The 21,679-nt window shown below is 32.6% G+C and overlaps 2 protein-coding genes across 3 annotated transcripts; both read left to right on the top strand.

The window, feature by feature from the left end:
- Positions 1 to 284: 284 nt before the first annotated feature.
- LOC112027080 (disease resistance protein RPV1-like) lies at positions 285 to 8,602 on the top strand. Its single transcript, XM_024059747.2, has 3 exons — positions 285 to 963; positions 7,062 to 8,169; positions 8,318 to 8,602. The coding sequence occupies exons 1-3, from the start codon at positions 467 to 469 to the stop codon at positions 8,600 to 8,602; spliced, it is 1,890 nt and encodes a 629-aa protein (XP_023915515.2). The 5' UTR covers positions 285 to 466.
- An 11-nt stretch (positions 8,603 to 8,613) lies between these two features.
- On the top strand, positions 8,614 to 11,193 carry LOC136069478 (disease resistance protein RPP2B-like). Of its 2 annotated transcripts, XM_065778051.1 has the most exons (5): positions 8,614 to 8,748; positions 8,897 to 9,163; positions 9,231 to 10,055; positions 10,170 to 10,452; positions 10,523 to 10,619. In XM_065778051.1, exons 1-5 carry the CDS (start codon positions 8,626 to 8,628, stop codon positions 10,558 to 10,560), a joined length of 1,536 nt encoding a protein of 511 aa, XP_065634123.1. In that variant the 5' UTR covers positions 8,614 to 8,625; the 3' UTR covers positions 10,561 to 10,619. The 2 variants fall into 2 exon arrangements, with proteins under 2 accessions (XP_065634123.1, XP_065634122.1); XM_065778050.1 differs by having other exon boundaries at positions 10,170 to 11,193.
- Positions 11,194 to 21,679: the final 10,486 nt, after the last annotated feature.

Below are 21,679 nucleotides of genomic sequence, written 5' to 3' on the forward strand. Positions count from 1 at the left end.
TAAGTGGAGCCGTCAAAAAAGAGAGAGAAAGGACTACTATCAGGTTAGTGTAGATAAAGTGAGCTATCGTGGATGTTGGCTATGAAGTATGGTGATATATTATGATCCTAGTGTCTCATATGGATTAAATATAAGCTTAAACATGTGTATATAAGTTCTTGGACATCCTCCGCTTGCAAGCTAATTTTCAAAGGTGTGTTCTACCTATGAGTTTGTAACAGTTAGTTTGGGCTTCACTCAAAAATTTCCATGATATTGAAATTTAAACAGCATTTATTGTCTCTTGAAAGTTTAAAAAGTTACTGGTCGCACTAAATGCAAGACTAAATCAAAGTCTCCTCTTGCATCCATTTACTCACCCAAGATTCGTCATTCACTTTACTTAGTTATATATTGACAAGCCACTTCATAGCTTTCCTTCTCCTTTCAATTTCAAATCTTCTCATCCAGTTGCTCATAAATCTTGATGGCACTTGTGACTAGCAAAGTAGCCTCATCTTCCTCTTTCTCTTTAACGCACCAACCCAAGAACTTTCAAATCTTTTTGAGTTTCAGAGGTGAAGATACCCGTCTTAGTTTTATAAGCCATTTGTATAATGCTTTATGTCAACAAGGTATTAACACCTTCATTGATGATAAGCTCCCAAGGGGAGAAGAAATTTCTGCAGAACTTCTCAAAACCATTGAAAACTCAACCATTTCAATAATCATATTTTCTGAAAACTATGCATCCTCTACTTGGTGCTTGGATGAACTTGTTAAAATTGTTGAGTGTAAGAATGATCAATTGGTGCTACCGGTGTTTTACAATGTGGATCCATCAGATGTTCGTAACCAAAAAGGGAAATTTAGGGAAGCACTCACTCAACATGAAGAAAAATTTAAGGATAACAAAAAAATACAAAGGTGGAGGGATGCTCTACATGAAGCAACCAATATACCTGGTCGGCATTACAAGCACAAGTATGTATTTAGTGATTAGTCTTGTACTTTTTAGAGTTTTAATGGTTTTATGATGACCACTATATTCTATTGTTAAACAACTACCCAACCTAACTGTTTGCTTATTCTTCTTATTCTTTTTACCTAAGTTTTGACAAATTTTGAAAGATTTTTTTTTTTTTTGTCATCACATTTTCTACTAAAGTAATTAGTTATAGGTTAATGATAGAAATAAAAGAACTTAATATTAGGTTGCCTTATATACCAACTAATTAGGAATTTCTCTCGCAAATTATTTAGAAAATTTTAAAAGGCATTTGTAATAAATTTTGTTCAAGTATTAGAAGTAGGACTCCAATAAGATTATGCCTTCACCTAATTGGACTCTCCATGCAACTTCATGTCTAAAGCCTAAACTTAGAGTGTGTTTGGTTTGGTAGAGATTAAGGAAAATAAATGGGGGGACGCATGTGTTTTCTTTTTAGGCCCACCAAAAAATTTTCTCTCCAGAATATAGAGAAAACTGAAGGGAAAATTGGACATTATTTTTGGACAAAAATGCCCATGTTCACTTGCATATAGGCTTGTCCACGTTGCTCTTCATTTTTTTTCTTTTTCTTTTTCTTTCCTCCTAGATGTTGCCTCTCATTTTTTTTTTCTTTTTTAATTTATTTACTAGGCAGGCTTCCTACACGTCCCATGCTCATATTCTTTTTTTTTTTTTCCCTTTTGCTTTCTTTTGTATTTTTTTGTTTTTCTTTTCTAGAAATGATTTTTATTTTTAATAAATTTAGGTAATTGATTTTTTTTTTTGGTTGTTTATCCCTTTTTTGTTTTTAATTGGACATCATTTTTTTAAAAGGGTATATGCGTATAAATTTAGGTTATTGGTTTTTTTTTTTTGTTGTTTATCCTTTTTTGGTTTTAATTGGGCATCATTTTTTTAAAAAGGTATATGCATAAATTTTTACAAACTCACTTTTTCTATCCTTCAATTTTTTCACTCCCAATCAAACAAAAATGTGAGAAATTAAAATATTTTCTATTCTCCTATAATTTTCTATCCTCTCACTTTTTTACCATTCCAACCAAATGGAGCCTTAATGCCATCAGGAGTAAAATTATACTACATAAATTCTTTATTAATTATACCACTATAGTACATAATTTCTTTATTTTTTTTAATATAAAAGATGCGATATCCCAATTTTTAATTAAACTATTCCACTATAATATGAATTTGTACAAAATGTTTTTTACATTAATAATAAGCATTTTTGTATTAAAACTTCAACATAATTTTGTTTTTGTTTTTATCCATAACATTACCCACAAACCAAAACTTTTCTCTTCCTTCACTTAAAAAAAAAAAAAAAAACACACATTCTCTTCCATTTTTTTTCCCTCTCTTTTTGAGTATTTTCTCCTCCATTCCTTCTCTTCTCTCCATTTTTATATTATTTTAATTTTTTTGCCCTTTTACTTTTTATCTGCACACGTCACGCTCTCCACAGTCCACATTTCCACAACTTTTATCTTTCTTGTTTTTTGTCTTTCCTTTCTCCTCCAGAGTTTTCTTTCTTCCTTCTTCTACACTTCTTTTTATTTTATTTTATTTTTTTGTTTCTTTCTTCCTCACTCTTACAGATAAATAAAGTGGGCGTTACATAAGGTTGAGGTTTTTTTTTTTTTTTGGAGGAACTAGCCAATGGTTGAGGTAACACCTCAACCTTGGTTTCACGTGCGAACTGCTTGTTTGTTTACTGCACAGAAGAGTAAATTGCGGGCCGAACAGTGGCGACGCCACGTTGGGTTCAAGGGGTTCCCAAGAATACCCTGATCCAAAAAAAAAAAATTATATATAATAATTTAAATTTTTTTATTTATTTACCCATTAAAAAAAAAAAATGAGGAACACCTTCAAAAGTTTTATGCTAAACAAATTTTGAACTAAAATCTAAAAAAAAAAAAAAAATTGTTACAGAGCAACCCCAAAAAATAAAAGCCCAAACATCAATCCTAAACAAATCCAACCCCAACCAGATTTTTAAATCAAAATACATTATTAACTAAATACCCAACAGGCTCAACCCAAACGTATTCTCAAAAAAAAAAAAAAAAAAAAAATCCTACCTTCTTCTTCATCTTCTTGGTTACGGACCCTTCTTCTTCTTTCTTTCTTCTTTTTTTTTTTTTTTTTTTTTTTTTTTTTTTTTTTTCTGGGTTTCAGGCCCATCTTCTTCTTCTCTTCTTCTCTTTTTTATTTTTTCTTCTGGTGGGTTTCGGTCTTGCTGCTAGTCTGTCTTTCCCTTTATATTTGCGAGTTGTACAGGTAATGTATGTGACTATTAGGCTTAAATTTTATCTGTGGGTTTCGGTCCATCTTCTCTTTCTCTTCCTTAAATTCTATGTCTTTTGTTTTAAATTTTTTATTTGTTCTACTTTTGCCAGCCCACTAGTGTTTTTGGTGGAATTTTTTAAAGATAAATATCTTGTCCATGGGCTAGGCTAGCTGTTAAGTCTATGAGAGCCCCGGACCCCCCCCCCCCTTTACATGTATTTAGTTATTCTTTTAATAAAAGTATTCTACCATTTCAGTCCAAAAAAAAACTAATATTAACATCAATTTTCTTTTTCCATATTATTACTCTTATTATATTTTATAAATGATTGAACTTCTTCTTATTATTATTATTATTATTTGGGTTTAAAGAATACATATTAGTTAAAATATGTACTTACAACTTCTTTAAAACCTTTAATAGTTTATATAGGTTTTTATATAATATATATATTTTTTCATTATAAAATAACGTAATTTCGAAACACCTTGAACAACGATTCATTATATATATATATATATATATTTTCATTATAAAATAACGTAATTCCTAAACAACAATTAATAATTTTATAATTAATAAAACAACAATACAACAAATTATAGTTTATAAAAGACGAACAGATTAATGAAACAACTAAACAATAATAATTAATAATTTTATTAATATTTCAAATGATCTTATAGTTTATTGTATAGGTACCTTTGTTCATTTCTTTTCTTTTCATTTTTTTTTCCTTTTGAGGTTTTTTGGTGTACAGAATGCAAATTTGTTTTAATTTTAAGAACATTTTTTTTTTAAAGCACAAATTTCATGCCGGCCAAATCTTGAATTTCGGCCTGTATTTACTGAAATGTCCCAAAATAGAATAAGGTTGGTTACTGTTCCGGTTTGTCCAAGAACACCCGAGACAAAATTCTTGGAGTTGCCACTAGGGCCGAATCTATTTTTTGGCCCGGAATGGCCAAAACTGACCAAAATAGCCAAAACTGATCGAAGTAACCGGTAAAGTCCAGAATGGTTTGCTATTTTTGGCAAGTTGAAATGGGCCTATTCCTGTACCAGAATGAGTAATGGCATAAAATCACCCAATTTGGTTCGGTTCAACTGGAAACCAGGTATCATTTCGGTCCTGTTAAAACGCTTAAAACCGGTGAAAATAGGGAATTGAATGCTTTTCCGTTCCTCTGACCATACCTGTTTTTTTTTTTTTTTTTTTTGGTAAAGAGACCATACGTGTTTTAAAACCATGTTTAAATGTATATGACTTAAGACTTTATCCCAAAAAAAAAAAAAAAAGTATGACTTAACATATGCCCACATAATACATACACTTATCCAACATCCAATCTACATAATTTAGGTATATAATGAAGCTTTATATATATATATATATATATAGTGATATACGTATGAAAGGCGTGATTTAATAAAAAGATTTAAATTCCTAATTCTAATAATGTTTTATATATTTGGAGAAGATATTATTAAAAAGGATTTTTTCTTTTAAATATTAGCATAATTGGTTGACTAAACATTTCCAAGAATATAAAGAGAAAAAAATTGTACATCTCCAATCCCATGGAACACATATTACATGTTACTTTATATTTAAATATTATATAAGTTTAGAATTTTAGCATTTTTTTTTCTCTCTCTATAATATAAGTATAATGTCTAAATTATTGCTTTCAAAAAAAAAATGCCTAAATTATTAAAACTTAAATTTTAAGATAATATTTTAAAAATTAATCTTCTTTCTTTGCTATTTTTGGGCTAAAGTCCGTATTTTTTACTTCCAATGCCTATCTTTTTTGTATTTTTTTGTATTTTTTTTTTACAAAAACACAATTTTAGTCTTTACATTTTGGTGTAATGGTCAATTTAGTTCATATATTTTGTCAATAGTTAATTTGATATATACAACTCAAAATCCCAAAAACCTAGACCCTATCTGAAAATGCAATGCATGAACATAAACCAATGCAAAAAGAAGGATTAGGTGAGAGTTGCCAAGAACTTGGAAGTGGAGAGGGTCGAATATTAGAGAGGGAGTCTTGATTTGGTGTTTGAAGGGTGGAAGAGTCATAATGAGTGAGAGAAAGACAAGTTCGAAATGAACCGTGAAACTACCCTAGGCATTTAAAATACTCAAGGCTCAATCGGTCAACCATAAGTCAACCAGGTATTGGGAAGGTGGAGAGCAACCTAGCAAACCTCGATCAATTGGATAGGTATTAAGAAAGCTCGATTGAATGGAGAGGTATCAAATAGGAGTCAAGATGTTTGTTCCTTCACTATACTGAGCAGTTTCTTGAGTAGTTTTCTTGTGTCTTCGACATGGATCTTCAACACACTTTTGGACAAAAAACTAAGACTCAAACACATCAAAAATTAAGTTTTGATTGGGATTTGCCAATGCACTAACCTATTACCCTAGCAATACATATGACTAGGAAAATCTTATAAATAATCACAAATGGTGGCGAAGTGACTTGATTTACATTGAGATAAATTCAAAGGACTAAGTTCTTATAAATGTGGGAAATTATGATACTCGGTTCCAAAGGAAAAAAAAAATAAGGGGGAACTTGGTAATTTTGACATTGGGTTTTTAATAGGTGTGGAGAATTTTTACATTGCTAACACGACAAGTGCTTTTTCTTTTATTTATTTATTTATGGTGTAAATGGGTTCATGTAAAAAAAAAGATTCGACTCACTTTGACACAATTTACTAAGCATGTTACATAGATTGTGTCATGTCAACCTGTTAATAAATGGGTAATGTTAGAATTAGCAATTTTGACATGATTATTAAATGGGTTGTGTTAAGATTGACCCATGTAATATAATTCAACTACTTCGACACGACCCACCAAAACACCACCCCTAGGTTATAATATTTATACCCTAGGTTAGACACCCTAGCCTTGCTTAGACTCATTAGTTGTTTCTACCTCAAACAACCCCAAAGAGGAGACTACCCAAACACTTGAGAGAAGAGGTAGAGATTCCCAAGCTAAGGACACTAAAATTTCTTTTTGTTATTAATTGATATATTGTTTTGGAATAGTAGTTTCCTAGGAATAATTTTTTTTATTATAAATCTTTGTCAATTTTTTCCCGTGAAAGACGGTTAGTAGATATAGACAGAGGTCATGATTTTTGAATTTTTCTTTGTGAATTGGGGACTGAATGCAAGAAATTTGATATTTCTTATTATTAAAAATCGATATTTTATGGTTGAGGGAATTCAGGAATGGTCGTATATCACTGAGAAGATAGTATGAAATTGTTAAAAATAAATATCTTATTTATGAAAGTTATTGTTTTTCTTGCAATAATTTAGTATTTTTTGCACATGAGGTTTTGGATTTTTGTTTTCATTATTATATCAAAGATTGTTTTGGCAATTGAATTATTGAGAGTTCTTTCAGTATAGTTAGTACTATATAAGAAGGTATAGTTAGTACTATATAAGAAGGCATTGCATGCATGTAAGGTGAAAACTTTATAAGTGTATGATTGTTGTCCATGCCTAACTCATTCATTAGGTTAGGAGTACTGTGACAACTAATTTGCTAGCTCACCAAAAGAGGTGTTAATAAAATAATAGTTCATCAATCTGTGAGTTATATGTCACTTACTTTAATTAGTGAAACTTTAATTGTTATGTACAAACTAAACATCTTGAATCTTGAATTTAGTTTATGTTCTTATTTTCTTATTATATTTTAACTCATTACATTTTTTTTTAATGCTCTATGAATGGCAGTTGTACTGAATTTGAATTTATCCAAGGAATTGTTGAAGAAGTATCAAATTCGAAATTTAATCGAATGCCATTATTTGTTGCTAAATATCCTGTCGGAATAAGTTCTCGAGTTGAGGCCATAAAAATACTTTTAGATATTGAATCAAATGATGTTCGCATGGTAGGAATCTATGGCCTTGGTGGAGTTGGTAAAACGACAATTGCAAAAGCTATTTATAATAGGTTTTTTAATCTTTTCAATGGAAGTAGCTTTCTAGAGAATATCAGCGAGAATTCAAAGACAGATGGAGGTATAATCCAACTGCAAGAGACACTTCTTTTTGAAATCTTAGGGGATAGGAATTTGAAAGTGAGTAGCATATCGAAAGGAATCAACATGATAAATGAAAGTCTTTGTTACAAAAGGGTTCTTATAATTCTTGATGGCGTGGATGAATTACATCAAATAGAAAGTTTGCTTGGAAAATGTGATTGGTTTGCTTCGGGAAGTAGAATTATTATAACAACAAGAGATAAGCACTTGGTAGCTCCTCTTGGAAATGGTCTTTCAACCTATGAGGTTAAGGGATTAAATGAACAAGAAGCTATTGAACTTTTTAGTCAACATGCTTTCAAGAGAAACAAACCTAAGGAAGATTATTTGGAACTTGCAAACCAAGTAATACGCTATGCGCAAGGTCTTCCATTAGCTCTAACAATAATGGGTGCTGATTTTTATGGAAGAACAAAAGCTGAATGGAAAAGTGCATTACGTAAGTATGAAAAATTTCCTAATAGAGGTATTCAAAAAATACTGAAAATAAGTTATGAAGAATTAGACGAAACTGAACGGGATATTTTTCTTGATATTGCATGTTTCTTCAATGGACATTACATGGACTATGTTGTGGATATACTAGAAACTTGTGATTTATACCCGATATCTGGTATTCCAAAAATTATTGACAAGTGTCTTGTGACAGTTGATCAATATAATAAATTGTCAATGCATGACTTGCTACAACAAATGGGTCGGGAAATTGTTCGACAAGAATCACCACAGAAGCCCAAAGAACGTAGCAGGATATGGAGTTATGAGGATGCTCTTGACATACTAGCCAAAAATATGGTATAATTTGTTTTAATTCACTTTCTCCCTTTTCTTCATATGGTAGATGTAGTCACTTTCTTCTCTATTTTTCTTTTCCTTATAAATTTCCTTTTTTTATAGAAAAAATTATTTTGTAATATGATTCACTTACCTTTTGTCCAACTAGGGGTCAGATAAAATTCAAGGTATAATGTTGTGCTCACCTAAACCAACGACAGTGCAATTAAAGGGGCAATTTCTTAAGATGAAAAATCTCAGATTTCTTATAATTCATAATCTAAACAGTTTTGGATGCCTTGAATATCTTCCCAATGAATTAAGGTTTCTTGATTGGCCTGGATATCCATTTTCTTCGTTGCCATCCAACTTTTGTCCTAAAAAATTGGTTGCGCTCAACATGTCTCGTAGCCGATTGGAGAATCAATTCACACAGGTATGTTCTTTAATATAGTTGATCAATATAATAAATTGTCAATGCATGACTTGCTACAACAAATGGGTCGGGAAATTGTTCGACAAGAATCACCACAGAAGCCCAAAGAACGTAGCAGGATATGGAGTTATGAGGATGCTCTTGACATACTAGCCAAAAATATGGTATAATTTGTTTTAATTCACTTTCTCCCTTTTCTTCATATGGTAGATGTAGTCACTTTCTTCTCTATTTTTCTTTTCCTTATAAATTTCCTTTTTTTATAGAAAAAATTATTTTGTAATATGATTCACTTACCTTTTGTCCAACTAGGGGTCAGATAAAATTCAAGGTATAATGTTGTGCTCACCTAAACCAACGACAGTGCAATTAAAGGGGCAATTTCTTAAGATGAAAAATCTCAGATTTCTTATAATTCATAATCTAAACAGTTTTGGATGCCTTGAATATCTTCCCAATGAATTAAGGTTTCTTGATTGGCCTGGATATCCATTTTCTTCGTTGCCATCCAACTTTTGTCCTAAAAAATTGGTTGCGCTCAACATGTCTCGTAGCCGATTGGAGAATCAATTCACACAGGTATGTTCTTTAATATTTATAAATTATTACTTCCTTAAACTATATTAATTTTTTTTTTCTTCCACAGATTTTTTCATCCGAAACCTTGAAATATGTGAATTTAAGTTGGTGTGAATACATTAGGAAATTACCTGACTTATCCCAAGCCCCAAACATTAAAGAATTGGATCTTAAGTATTGTACAAATTTAGTTGAGGTTCATGACTCCGTCGGGCGTCTTCAAAAGCTTGAAGTATGGGAACTTAGCAATTGCACTAAACTTCAAATTCTTCCAAGCTACCTAATGATGAAATCTCTCGCATCTTTAACACTTACAGGTTGCTCAAGCCTCAAGAAGTTCCCAGATATTTCTCAAGAAATGGAATGTTTAGGCAAGTTAGCACTGCACTCAACTGGTATTTGTGAGTTGCCTTCATCATTTGGGAATCTCATTGGGCTTAAGACTTTATTCCTTGGAAATCATTCACTATATCTTCCAAGTAGCATTTATAAATTGCAACATATTGAGAGGCTCTCTCTTTATGGTGATGTCATATTTCCAAAGGAACTGAAGAATGATAGGCGACCACCGTGCGATTCTTTTAAAGGCCTTTCCCAATATATTTTTCCGAGCTTGAATTATTTATCTCTTAGTTTCTTTAAGATTCGCGCAGAAATAGATTTTATATTGACTTCTTTTTGCCCCCTCTCATTGGAAAGTTTATACATCACCGATAGCAATGTTGTTACCCTCCCAAAATTCTTTGGCATATTTGAGAGATTACATACGCTTTTTATCGAAAGGTGCAATGAGCTTCTGGAAATTCCAAGTCTTCCACAAAGTATAATAAAAGTCCTTACATCAAATTGCCACTCGTTGGATTCACAATTATCAAGCAAATTATTCCTTCAGGTTTCTCTCTCTCCCTCTCTCTCAAAGTTATTAAGAAACAATTTATATTTCCTTCACAAATACATGAATAGATTTGCTAACTTGTCATTTGTTGAATTTGCTAATATGATACAGTTTGGAGAAATTTTAGGGCTTCCACCAAATATATCATGTTTAGGTGTCAGAAGCGACATATCAATGGATCCACAGTTATCTAGTAGAATATCCCAAGAAGTTAGTGAATATGCAATTATACTACCTGGACATGAGATTCCAGATTGGTTCAACCATCAAAGTGTTGAAAGGTCCATATCATTCTGGATGGGTCCAAAATTTCCAACATTTGGCCTATGTGTTGCTTTTGGAATGGAGGATGATTATAGCGATTATTGTTATCATGTCGACATTTCTGTCAATGGTAATAGACGAACATTCAGAAGAGGAGTCTTATTCAAAAATAGGTTTGACCATCTTTGGTTTTATTGCAGACCTCCAAGCTCATTGCAAAAGCAATTTCAGGACTTGAACCTAGGCTGTCGGAATCATGTTGAGCTTTTTTGTGAAATATTTTTTCCACCTTTTGCACCAAAAAAATCTACTCCTTTCATTAAAGGAATGGGAGTCCATGTAGAATGTATTTGTGCTCATTCTCCTCCTCAGAATTCTGGTATCTTCTGTGACAACTATGAAGAAGTCCAACCAAGATGTGGTCAAATTTCAAAGAGAATTGTGCACAAAAGGCTCAGACCATCTCTTCTCCGAGGTCCAGGTTTCATCCTACGCAGACAATTATGCCATACCTTGTGCCTAACTCGGAGTACTTCTCATCAACAATTACTAAAAGCACAAAAAATCAGCATCAACAATAGTCGCAAGAGAAAGAAGCCCTTAGTAGAAAGGAGCTGCATATGATCGTGTGGAGCTAAAACCTGTTGCCAGTGTCCGAAGGAGGTGGGCTCCACATATTTGGTGGGATTGACTTCAGTGTGTTCAAGGAATTTGGATAGTCCAATTAGGAATATGAGAACATCATGATAAAATATTTGAATGAAGAAATATGTCAAGGTACTATTATGACATTTTTGAAATAATTTTCTTTTGCATCATTGTTGTTTGATTTCTTTTGCGCTGTTTAATATAAAGGTATCCTTTAGTTCCATTGTTTCATTTGCAAATTTCAATGTCTTTTTCACTTTTCTATCTCTCTCTTAAACTCTAACACTATGTTTGGAAAAGAGTGAAAGAGAGGGAAAAAGAGGGAAAAGAAGAGAAATGAAAGGAAGTCATGTTATTTCCCTTGTTTGGATTCTATGAGAGAAAAGAAAACAGTGGAAACACAATCTACTGGGCCCACTTTTAGCTATCCGCCCAATTTGGGCGGATTTGAAGGGAACAAGAGTAATAAACAATAACTTTTGACTTTTTATGTTAAGGAAATTACCGCTTTGTCCAAAATTTCAAATTTATTACTCTTAATCTCACGTGGGTATAGGAATAAAAAATTCTTCTCTTTTCTTTTCTCTTTCTCTTCTTGTTTCCAAACATTCATTAGAGAAAGTGTTTTCCTTTTTTTCTTCTCCCTCATGTCATTTCTTTTCCCTCGGTTGCAACCAAACAAAGTGTAAATCTAGAAAGATATTACAGCAAAGGATAAGCAGAATTAATGAAAGGAAGTCATCATTTGATTTGTTTTAAAATATTTTTTTTTAAAAATTATAGATATTATTAAATGATTATATACACTATTTTCCTAACAACTTAAAATTTTGAAGTATTGATAATTTATTATAGTGTTAGAGCAAGAGATCACTCAATACTAATGGCTGAAGCTTTTCCTAAATTCTTTTTACCTCTCGAGCTTAAACTTTTCCCATTTGAAGGTAAGGTACCAAACCCTTATGAAATACTAATGGCTTGTAACATTTTGATTGACAAGTACAACATCAAGAGGGAAGAAGGAATCACTCAGTGACTTATTTCCAATCTAAAATTACGAAGAAGACAGCAAGACTGGCAGATTCTTCTACTCATTGAAAGGCATAACAGAAAAATGCTGGAACGAGGGTGAATAGCCTACTTAACAAAAGACAGGGAGGGAAAATAGTTGTTTAAAGGGTGCCATTCCAGTAAAGACTTGAACCCAAAGCACTCAATAACGCTAGCAGTCAGGGAAGCTAGTCACCAAGCAAAAGCTCGAGGTTTCACTGGTATGATAATCCTGACCAAGGACAAATAGATAAGTAAAATAATAGCAGGAAAGCAACAGCTAACTGGAAAGATTCAATACTGTTGGAAGACATGAACCAATGGAAGACTGAAGGCTAATCCACAACATGTTTTTTGGTTAATGACTCGATCCTAGCAACATTTAAAAGCTGTGCTGATCAGGCCTCTATGTATTTTGTAAACTATTTGGAGCCATAGTATGGTCCAGATTTCCTTATTTGATAAAAAAAAAAAATTAAAAAAATAAAAATAAAAATCCAAGGTACACACTAATTTCTACACCCAAATAAGTGTAAGCTTATGATTGGTGCACCCAAATCCAACTTTCTCATGAGTGAGGTTATCCGTGAGTTGGCTTTTAAAACTTTTTGAGTTTGGACAGAGGCACTTGCGAGTTGTGAGTGGTCACGTCCACGCGTTGCCCAGATCAGCCCTTAAGTGGATTTCATGGGTCTCATTTTTTCAAAGTTCTTCTATCTGTCTTGCGCGACTCTCTCTCCCCCAAACCCTCATACATTTTTTCACTCGAACCCAATCAAAATCAATTGCATTTCATTCCTTTTATATCTGTAAGAAAAACTCTTACATATTACGTTGATTTTGGTACTTAGATTTTGAAATTTGGGTATTTGCGTTCTATTTTGGGATTTTCACAATAGTGGTTGAAATACTTAATTTTTTTGGGACTTTTTGATTGAGTTACGTTGCATTTGTTGCCTTGTGTTTGATGTTAGCCCTTTGTGACATATCTCTCTTGTATTTAGGCATGTTTTTGTGGTCATCCCTCACTCTTTGAGTGTTCTAATTAAGGGTGCATGCTAAGTGTTTAGTGTAATATCTCAATAACATCTTCATCGTCATTTGAACTCATTTGACATTGACTTATGAATGAATCTAGGACTTTATTCATGCATCATGACATCTATTTGCACTTAATTTTAGTTTATGCCTTTTTGGCTCATTTAGATTATGTGTGCGCTTAGTATGGATGCAATTTCTTATCTATATCACGTGAATGCTTGTGATTGTGGTTCATACCCTTCAGTCCATTCACGTCATTCATTCATACACTCATTTTTGGTTGAGCTCCATTTCTCTCACCTCTTGTACCCCATATGCATTATAATCCTTGTTTTTTGCTTCATTGTTCATCTTCCTTCTTAATCCCTTTTTCATCCGAGACAAAAAGGGGGAGAAATTTTGGACTCTTGTGCTTGTACACATTCTAAGGGGGAGAAGTCATCTTTTTAGGGGAGTTAAGATCACTTTATGGGGGGAGACATTGTTTGTTATTTTACAATATGGTTGTTTTCCTTTCAGTGCTTCTTTTTGTTGTATTTGTGGCTACTTTGTTTGAACTGGATACTTTTATGGTACTTTGAGTTATCTTTTATTCATCTATGCTTTATTGTTTTCATTGCATTGTGGTTTTATGTTGGACATGCATACATTTCTATGTTATTGGGCTTTAATGATTGCATATTCGGATGATAATTTGGACTGTTAAGTGATCATTATAGTCATTTTTACATGACTGTCATCTATTTGATCAAGTTGCACTCATATGTTTCATATTAGGTTTGATTAATAGTTTTTTACCTGCTACATTCTACTTGTCCTATATCACTTGGTTTAAAATTAATGGCATGTTTGGATGTTTAAAAAAGGAGGGGGAGTAGAGTAGAGGGAGGGAGAGTAATGCAATTATCTTGTTTGGAAGTTTTTTAAAGAATGAGGAGGAGGAGTTTGGAGGAGTTTGGAGGGGTTTGGACTCCCTCTAGCCCCCCAATTTTAATTCCCCCAAATTGGAGAGATTTGAAGGGGGAGTAAAGTACATAAACTATTTACCAAGTAAATTACCTAATTTACCCTTATTATATTAATAAAATTACACAAGGGGAATGGCTAATTACTCCCTTCCCCCTTACTAATTTTAAAAACATCCAAATAAGGTGGAGGTGAATCATTCTCCTCTACTCTCCTCCTCACTACTCCCCTTCCCTTTACTCCCCTCTACTCTCCTCCCTCTCTAAACTTCCAAACAAGCCATTAGTGAGTATCATACATGTCGACCGATAAAAAAAATGATACCAATGAGAGTGCAATCACGTCATTCAAAGGCAGATTATTCATCTAAAGCCTTAGGGTTCAATGCTTGAAGAGTGCTCAATTACCGAACATCCATTAAGAGGAACATGAGCCTTCAATGAAATTCAGGTGGTCATGTACTTTGAGTTAATGGACTTCACTGGTCTGACACTCATGGACAAAAAGATAAGAGACTCTATGTCTCTAACATTTTACGAATACACAAATCATCATAATTATGTGATATATGTAACATGTAAGATTATAATAATCTTGAAAATTATTAGGTATTTGAAAGTCGAAACACCCTAAAGGCCCACATAAAAATAAATAAATAAATAAAAAAAACACACACACACACCCTATGACCATTTGTATATAAGAGTTGAAAAATGAAATGTTAGGAACAATTGGGATTAATCATTAAAGCCAGAATTATTCTAACAAGGGTTCCAGAAAGGAAAAAAAATGAAAAACTAGAAGAGAGAGAGTGGGAAGCACACGTGGCGGGAATCTAAAAGGTCACGCCTCGATAAGAGATAGGTAGAGAGAGATAAAAAGATGCAACAAATGATGAGCGTGAAAAGAGGGAAAGAAAGAGAGAGAGCGACTGACCGGTGGGTGTGTATAGTAGTATCGAAGTGTGAAGTGTGTGTGTGCTCTATGCTGTGCAACGCATCAACTCTATTGGGATCTTAGAGAGAGAGAGAGATATAGGGGGCGCATGCATTTGTGCACGCTTTGGCTCGCGTTTCAATATAAGAGAGAAAAGAAAAAAGATTCATTGGATTGGAGAAAATTGAAAGTTTTTATTTTTGGGTCAAACTATTTTTTAAATGGGGCTACCATGCACGCGCAGAGAGAGCTAACTATGTGACTTGTGAATTCTGACAGGGTGTACGGAGAGAGAGAGACAATGTGTGTACGTACGTGTGTGTGTGTGGGGTTAATAAAGATTAGCGTGTGGGGTGTCACTAATTAGCGACGCGTGTGTCAGTAGTGTGAGACGGCTTTGGCTGTGTGAGTATGGGGTCCATACACCAGCGGCTACTGCGGACGCGTAGCCGCCAGTGGCGTGGGGCGTGCCTTTTTTCTTTTGTTTTCTTTTGTTTTCTTTCTTCCTCTCTGTCTTGTTTTTAACTGGAAGTGTTTATTCACTTTTTTGCATGCTTGGAATACACCCCTAATGTATGACCAAATTCAAACATTACTTGCGTCTCAATTTTTAATTAGATTTTTCAAATTTTTATGTACATGCGATGAATCCATGTAAAAGTTTTAAAATTCAATTTGGAGTTAAAGTAAGGTGTGGATTTTTGAGTGTCTTTAAAATTCAATTTTTATTGTTTTATTTGAAATATAGTGCTTGGTCTTTCTTGATTTGTACTTAGACTTCATTATGGATTTTTGTAATTTCATTTATGCCATAGTGACATAGTGTTATATCTTTTTTAATGAACAAAAAAAAGGAGAACTCTTAATGTTTAAGTGTGTTTATTGTTCCACGGCCCAATTAAACACTCTCTTACACAGCACGAGACCACCGAAGCATTAGATGTGGCATACTATTACTCGAATCCACAACTTTGAACCCGTAATGTGACGAATTATGAGGGCTTCAAACCATTAGGTTATCTTCTCAAGTGTTCCCAATGTAATACAATGAGTCATTTAATTTTTACAGAAGTCTTATACAATAATGGGTATGTAACCAAACATTCATAGTTATGTTCATTTTGGGGACATTGATGAAATTTCATAGCTAGTAGGAACCCACTTGCAATATATTAAGTATTTCGATTTAATCCAAATATATATTTATATTGAAAATTTTTTAGAAGAATTTAATTGTTCTTAAAAAATTGTATCAAAGTTTATGCAATGTAGTTCGTAGCTTTGTCTTTAAAAAAAGGGGAAAACATTATATTTTAAAACTTGCGGATTAGGCGTATAACAAATTAAGCTCTCAATAAATAATTAAATATAGTTTTTGAGTTGATAATTTTGTGCAAGAACGATGAACGTTATCAGTTGCACACTACAACATTTTCATTGTAAATACCAATGTATGAGTCAAACTGAAAAACTTGTATCATACGCTATGCAAGATTTTATAGGGACTCTAAAAATAGTTGTGTATTTGATTTTGAGTCAAAAGATTGATAATAAACAATTGAAGGTGCAAAGTTCCAATCAAGTATTGAACTCTGTAGATCTTGTAGGCTTTTTAATCGATAGCCACTTAGCTACATTCACATTCCTAGGTCATGTACGCATGTTATTAGCACATATATCAAAAAATAACAAGAAAAAAATCTTTCGTACTGCCTAATTTGCACCACATTTTTCGTACGGGCTAAATATACATTATGATGCTAATTCATTTTCCTTTTTCCTGTACTGTAAGAACTTATTTTCTTTCTCTTTAGACCTCATGATTCTTTTTTGCACGAGTGCACATTTCAGCTGTTGCAATCGTAATTATAAGATCTCATAGTCTTTGAAGTGAATTTCTACTTCCACACGCATGAATCATCACCTTGGCAATCGTAATATATAACTCGTACTAAAATTTTTAAAGGTCTCGTTTTCAACACATATAAACATCTCAATATTGTGGACTAGAGTACTTTTGCATACAAATTGTTTGACAAATGTGTATGTTAGGTCTAACTATCAAAATCAAATTCAGTATATATATCCCAAACGAAAAAAAAAAAAAAAAAAACGCCACGCGCAATAACTCATAAAGTTACTACCAAAACTTTTTTTTGACATTTTGACTGACTGATGTCCGTTCTCAAGCAAGCTTAGGCACAATTCTGCTCAATTACACTGCATCCTGTACTCTTTTGGTTCTTTTGGCAGAAAGAATAGAAGATGTTACAAAAGAAACAAGGAAAATTTTATATACATATATATATATTAAAGATAATATATACTTAATTTTTTCTTATTATGTTTTTGGTGGGAGAATAAAAGAGTGTAATACAAAAATTTATGTTTATTTTTCTAAATTCTATAAACACTAACAACAAAGAATAAGTAAGTGTTACAAAGTAATTAATCTTGACACTTTGATGCATCATTAATTAATTAAGAAATTAAGAATAATATGTATCAATGATTACACGGCTTGCTTGGAGATATGATGAGCAATTTACCTGCACAAAGAAAGATCGAATGATTTAGGTGGGATTTGGTATGATGATGAAGGCCCAAACTTTTCTGTTCTTAAGCAAGTACTTACTCAACATGGTTTTCTCTAATAATGCAATGGTTTGTAGCATATTCTCATACCTTGTTTTTATGAAAATAAGTGGATATTTAAAATGTTATAGCATGTTTGAATGGAGGAGGAAAGGAAGATGAGAGGGGAAGTAGAGTAAAATTGGCTAAAAATAAGTTAATTTTAGGCTAAAACTACTTTACTTCCTCTCCCTTCCCTCAATCTAAACGAACTATTAAAGTTACTTGATATGTTCTACAATCTTAATAATTATAGTGATTAATGAACTTAAGTAACATGTTTCGATAATCACATCCCCTTTGTCAGGGGAGACCTTTTACAACTAAGGTCATTCATTTCTCTAGCTCATCTTGTCTAGTCGAGATTGTCCACTACCATGCTTGCTCGATGAGAACATTAGTCAAATTCATCCGCATCAAATAATATCACAATAGTTTCTTTATTGCTTTATCTTATTATTATTTTTCTCCTTCCTTTTTCTATATTCTTATATCAAATGGTCAATTCACCACAAATCTATCTTTCATTCTCCATTATTCCAAGATCCCTTCTCCCAAAGAGACTCCAATTCTCCTTGTAGGGTACGGGCACTAGACAGTTCTAATTCTTTTCATTTGCTTTGCTTTTGATTGTACAATCCAAGACATGTCCCAGCTAGTGATAACACGCTAGAAAAGATTATCAATGCATACCAAAACATGTTTTAGTGCGCTTCAACTTTGAAACTTTCCTAACTTGTTCCACTAGCTAGGGTTGTTTTTGTAGGGCAACCATAGGACCATTAAAAGTTACAAAAGGCCTTTTTTTTTTTTTTTTTTNCTTCTTGGGTTAGTGCAGGATGAGACGGGCAAATAAGGTAATCTCTGTCCCCACATTGTTCCTTCTTCAAGACCAAAAAAATCTGCATGAGGTAGAACAAGATGGAAAAATTTTGCCAATATTTATATATATATATATATATATATTTTTTTTTTTTTGATAATTTTCTAATTAGAGAAGAGAAAATTTAAATTATGGATATCTCTATTACAAAGGCTAAAAAATGTCAATTGAGTTACAAAACTTTTTGTCCATCCTAATTAAATTTGATCGTAAATTATTATGAATTCAAACCAACCAAAAAATCATCAATATAAAAGGGTGTAATCATTTTTGTTTTATTTATTAGTAGCTATGCTTTCATTGTTACAAAAGATAAGGTTTCAACTCCAATATCCACTTCAAGATGCTTGTACATTTTCCACCAAAAAAAGGAACCATACCTGTGAAATATTTATTTCCCTTTGAATGTGAAGATAACTTTTTTAAAGAAAAGCATCGTATGGAGACATGGACGTCCTTATCGAAGTGCAACAATATTTTTAGGTATAAGTAGACTGTAGATTGTAGATGCAGTCCCAAAGTTGAATTTTGGGTAGAGCAGTACCTTTCAACTTTTCATTCCCATATCAATAATATAATGTGAAATTTATTATGTTGAATTCAGCAACAACAAAAAAAAAATCCACAACTCATCAAGTCCCAACGTTGAATTTTGGGTAGAGCAGTACCTTTCATTCCCTTTTTATGTGAAATTTATTTTGAAAGTGTATTGCTCTTGAAAAGTTTAGAGCGATGTATGATGGTGCAAAAGAGGTGAACATAATGTATTAAAAATTGGTACATTATAGTGTGAAAGTCATTAATAAAAAAGTACTATTGGTCTTGAAATGTTTAAAATGAAAATTTTCAAAAAGGAATTAACAAAGGGAAAAAGGATTGTATTTTTCCCTTTTTCTTGAAGATAATGGAATTTGGAAACAAGTTGGCAGAAATTGTAATACGTTAGAACCTAAATGGACATTTGGAACATATATATTCAATAATGTTTCTGTATACCCAACCCAAAAGGCCCAATACCCAGAGTTCTCATTCTCAATGCCCTTGATCTTGGACCATGAAGGCCCATTATTTGATGGACCGCCTAGAATGTTCTCTCAAGAGATTACCCTCTAACCATATTGACCCATATATAACTATTCAGGGCCTTTCACCAAATCCAGCATGTCACGTGACTCACATCTGAACCCTTGTGCAACCTAGGCAATTGGTGCTCTCTGTACAGTACAGTACTACAGTTTTGTTTTATTTATTTATTTTATAATTCATTTGTTAGGAGAGGATTGAGATATGAAATTCCTTGGGTATTGCATGCACTTGATGCAATAAATTTTAATAGCTGAAATTGAGAGTTGAAAATAGCAACTGCTAGTATTAACCATCAAATAAAAGAAGTAAAAAAAGTTAAACTTACAAATTGAAACCAATAATTATATTTTGTGAGTAAGAAGGGGAGTAATTGCACACCCAATACTATTGCACCCGATCCTAATCCATTAAGGGGTGGGAATTTAATACCTAAATGTCGAAGAGATTAAGAGGTAACAAATAATTGAATAACAAAGCCTTGATGTATACAAATGTAGTCAATATCTCACAATACCTAAAATTTACTTTTGTGTGATTCCCACTAACTATAGGAATTGATTGCATGCAATTAATGGATAAGATAATTACCCAGCTAGGATAAGCATGTCAAAACTTCATACTTTTTACATCAAATTGTCTAGGTATGATCTCTTCAAGTGCATCATCCTACAAACCATATAGATTATTGTCATGATTATACAAGGCAAGAAAGGATTGGATCTAGAAGGGTGCTTAATTATTTGATTTCATCATGTTAAAAACCAAATAATTGAATAACAAAGCCTTGATGTATACAAATGTAGTCAATATCTCACATTACCTAAAATTTACTTTTGTGTGATTCCCACTAATTATAGGAATCAATTGCAGCAATTAATGGATAAGATAATTACCCAGCTAGGATAAGCACGTCACAATTTCATACTTTTTACATCAAATTGTCCAGGCATGATCTCTTCAAGTGCATCATCCAACAAATAATTAGAAAATTATCAAAAAAAAAAAAATATATATATATATATATATAAATATTGGCAAAATTTTTCCATCTTGTTCTACCTCATGCAGATTTTTTTGGTCTTGAAGAAGGAACAATGTGGGGACAGAGATTACCTTATTTGCCCGTCTCATCCTGCACTAACCCAAGAAGTGTTTTTATATATAAAATTTAATCTTTTTATACATATCCTACTGCTAATCCCAAAAGCACTTGTCTCTCTCTTTTAATACTCTAATTGCCGTCTCTCCTCTTTATGCTCTTGTAAGCATTATGGTCAATTTATTATGGATGACAAAATACCATCACCTTGCCCTAAACAAGTTTTTCTTGACCGGAAAAGAGGATAGGACATTTATGATCCAACTTTGCCTTATCTCGTATTAATCTAGTTCAATGAAATTGCTTAAAGATTAGGGTAAAAATTGCAAATTACATCCCTAAAATTTGAGGTGTTTGGATTTTACACTCCAAAGTTTCAGAATTTAGATTTTACCTTTTAAAGTTTGGGAGTGTTTGTATTTTATATCTTAACGTTTTAGAATTTGAATTTTACCCCCTAAATTTTAGGAGTGTTTGAATTTTACTCTCCAAAATTTGAGGGTAATTAGATTTTACATCTTGAAGTTTCAGAATTTGTGAGTGTAAAATTCAAACACTCAACTTTAGGAGGTAAAATTCAAAATTTGAAATTTCAAGATGTAAAATCTAAATACTTCCAAACTTTGGAGTGTAAAATCTAATTACTCTTAAACTTTGAGAAGTTAAATCTAAATTCTGATCCCAAAAGCACTTGTTTGGATATATCAAATTTTCATCCTACACTACCCCAAGAACTGTTTGTATATATCATATCCTACTACTTATCCCAAAAGCACTTGTCTCTCTCTTTAAATACTCTTATCACCGTTCCTCCTTTTTATGCTCTTGTAAGCTGGGGTCACTTCATTATAAGGGTCGTCAATGGGCCGGCCCAGCCCATTTTTACTTGGCCCATGGGCACAATGGGCTGAGCATAATGAGCTTTTAACTAGTTAATGAGCTGGGTTGGGCTGGGCCGAAAGAGGAAACCTTAGCCCATGACCCTGCCCATGGGCAATGCCCATTTTGTCTTTA

Source organism: Quercus suber, unplaced genomic scaffold, assembly GCF_002906115.3.
Source record: "Quercus suber isolate HL8 unplaced genomic scaffold, Cork oak 2.0 scaffold_172, whole genome shotgun sequence".
In the NCBI taxonomy this organism is placed as follows: domain Eukaryota; kingdom Viridiplantae; phylum Streptophyta; class Magnoliopsida; order Fagales; family Fagaceae; genus Quercus; species Quercus suber.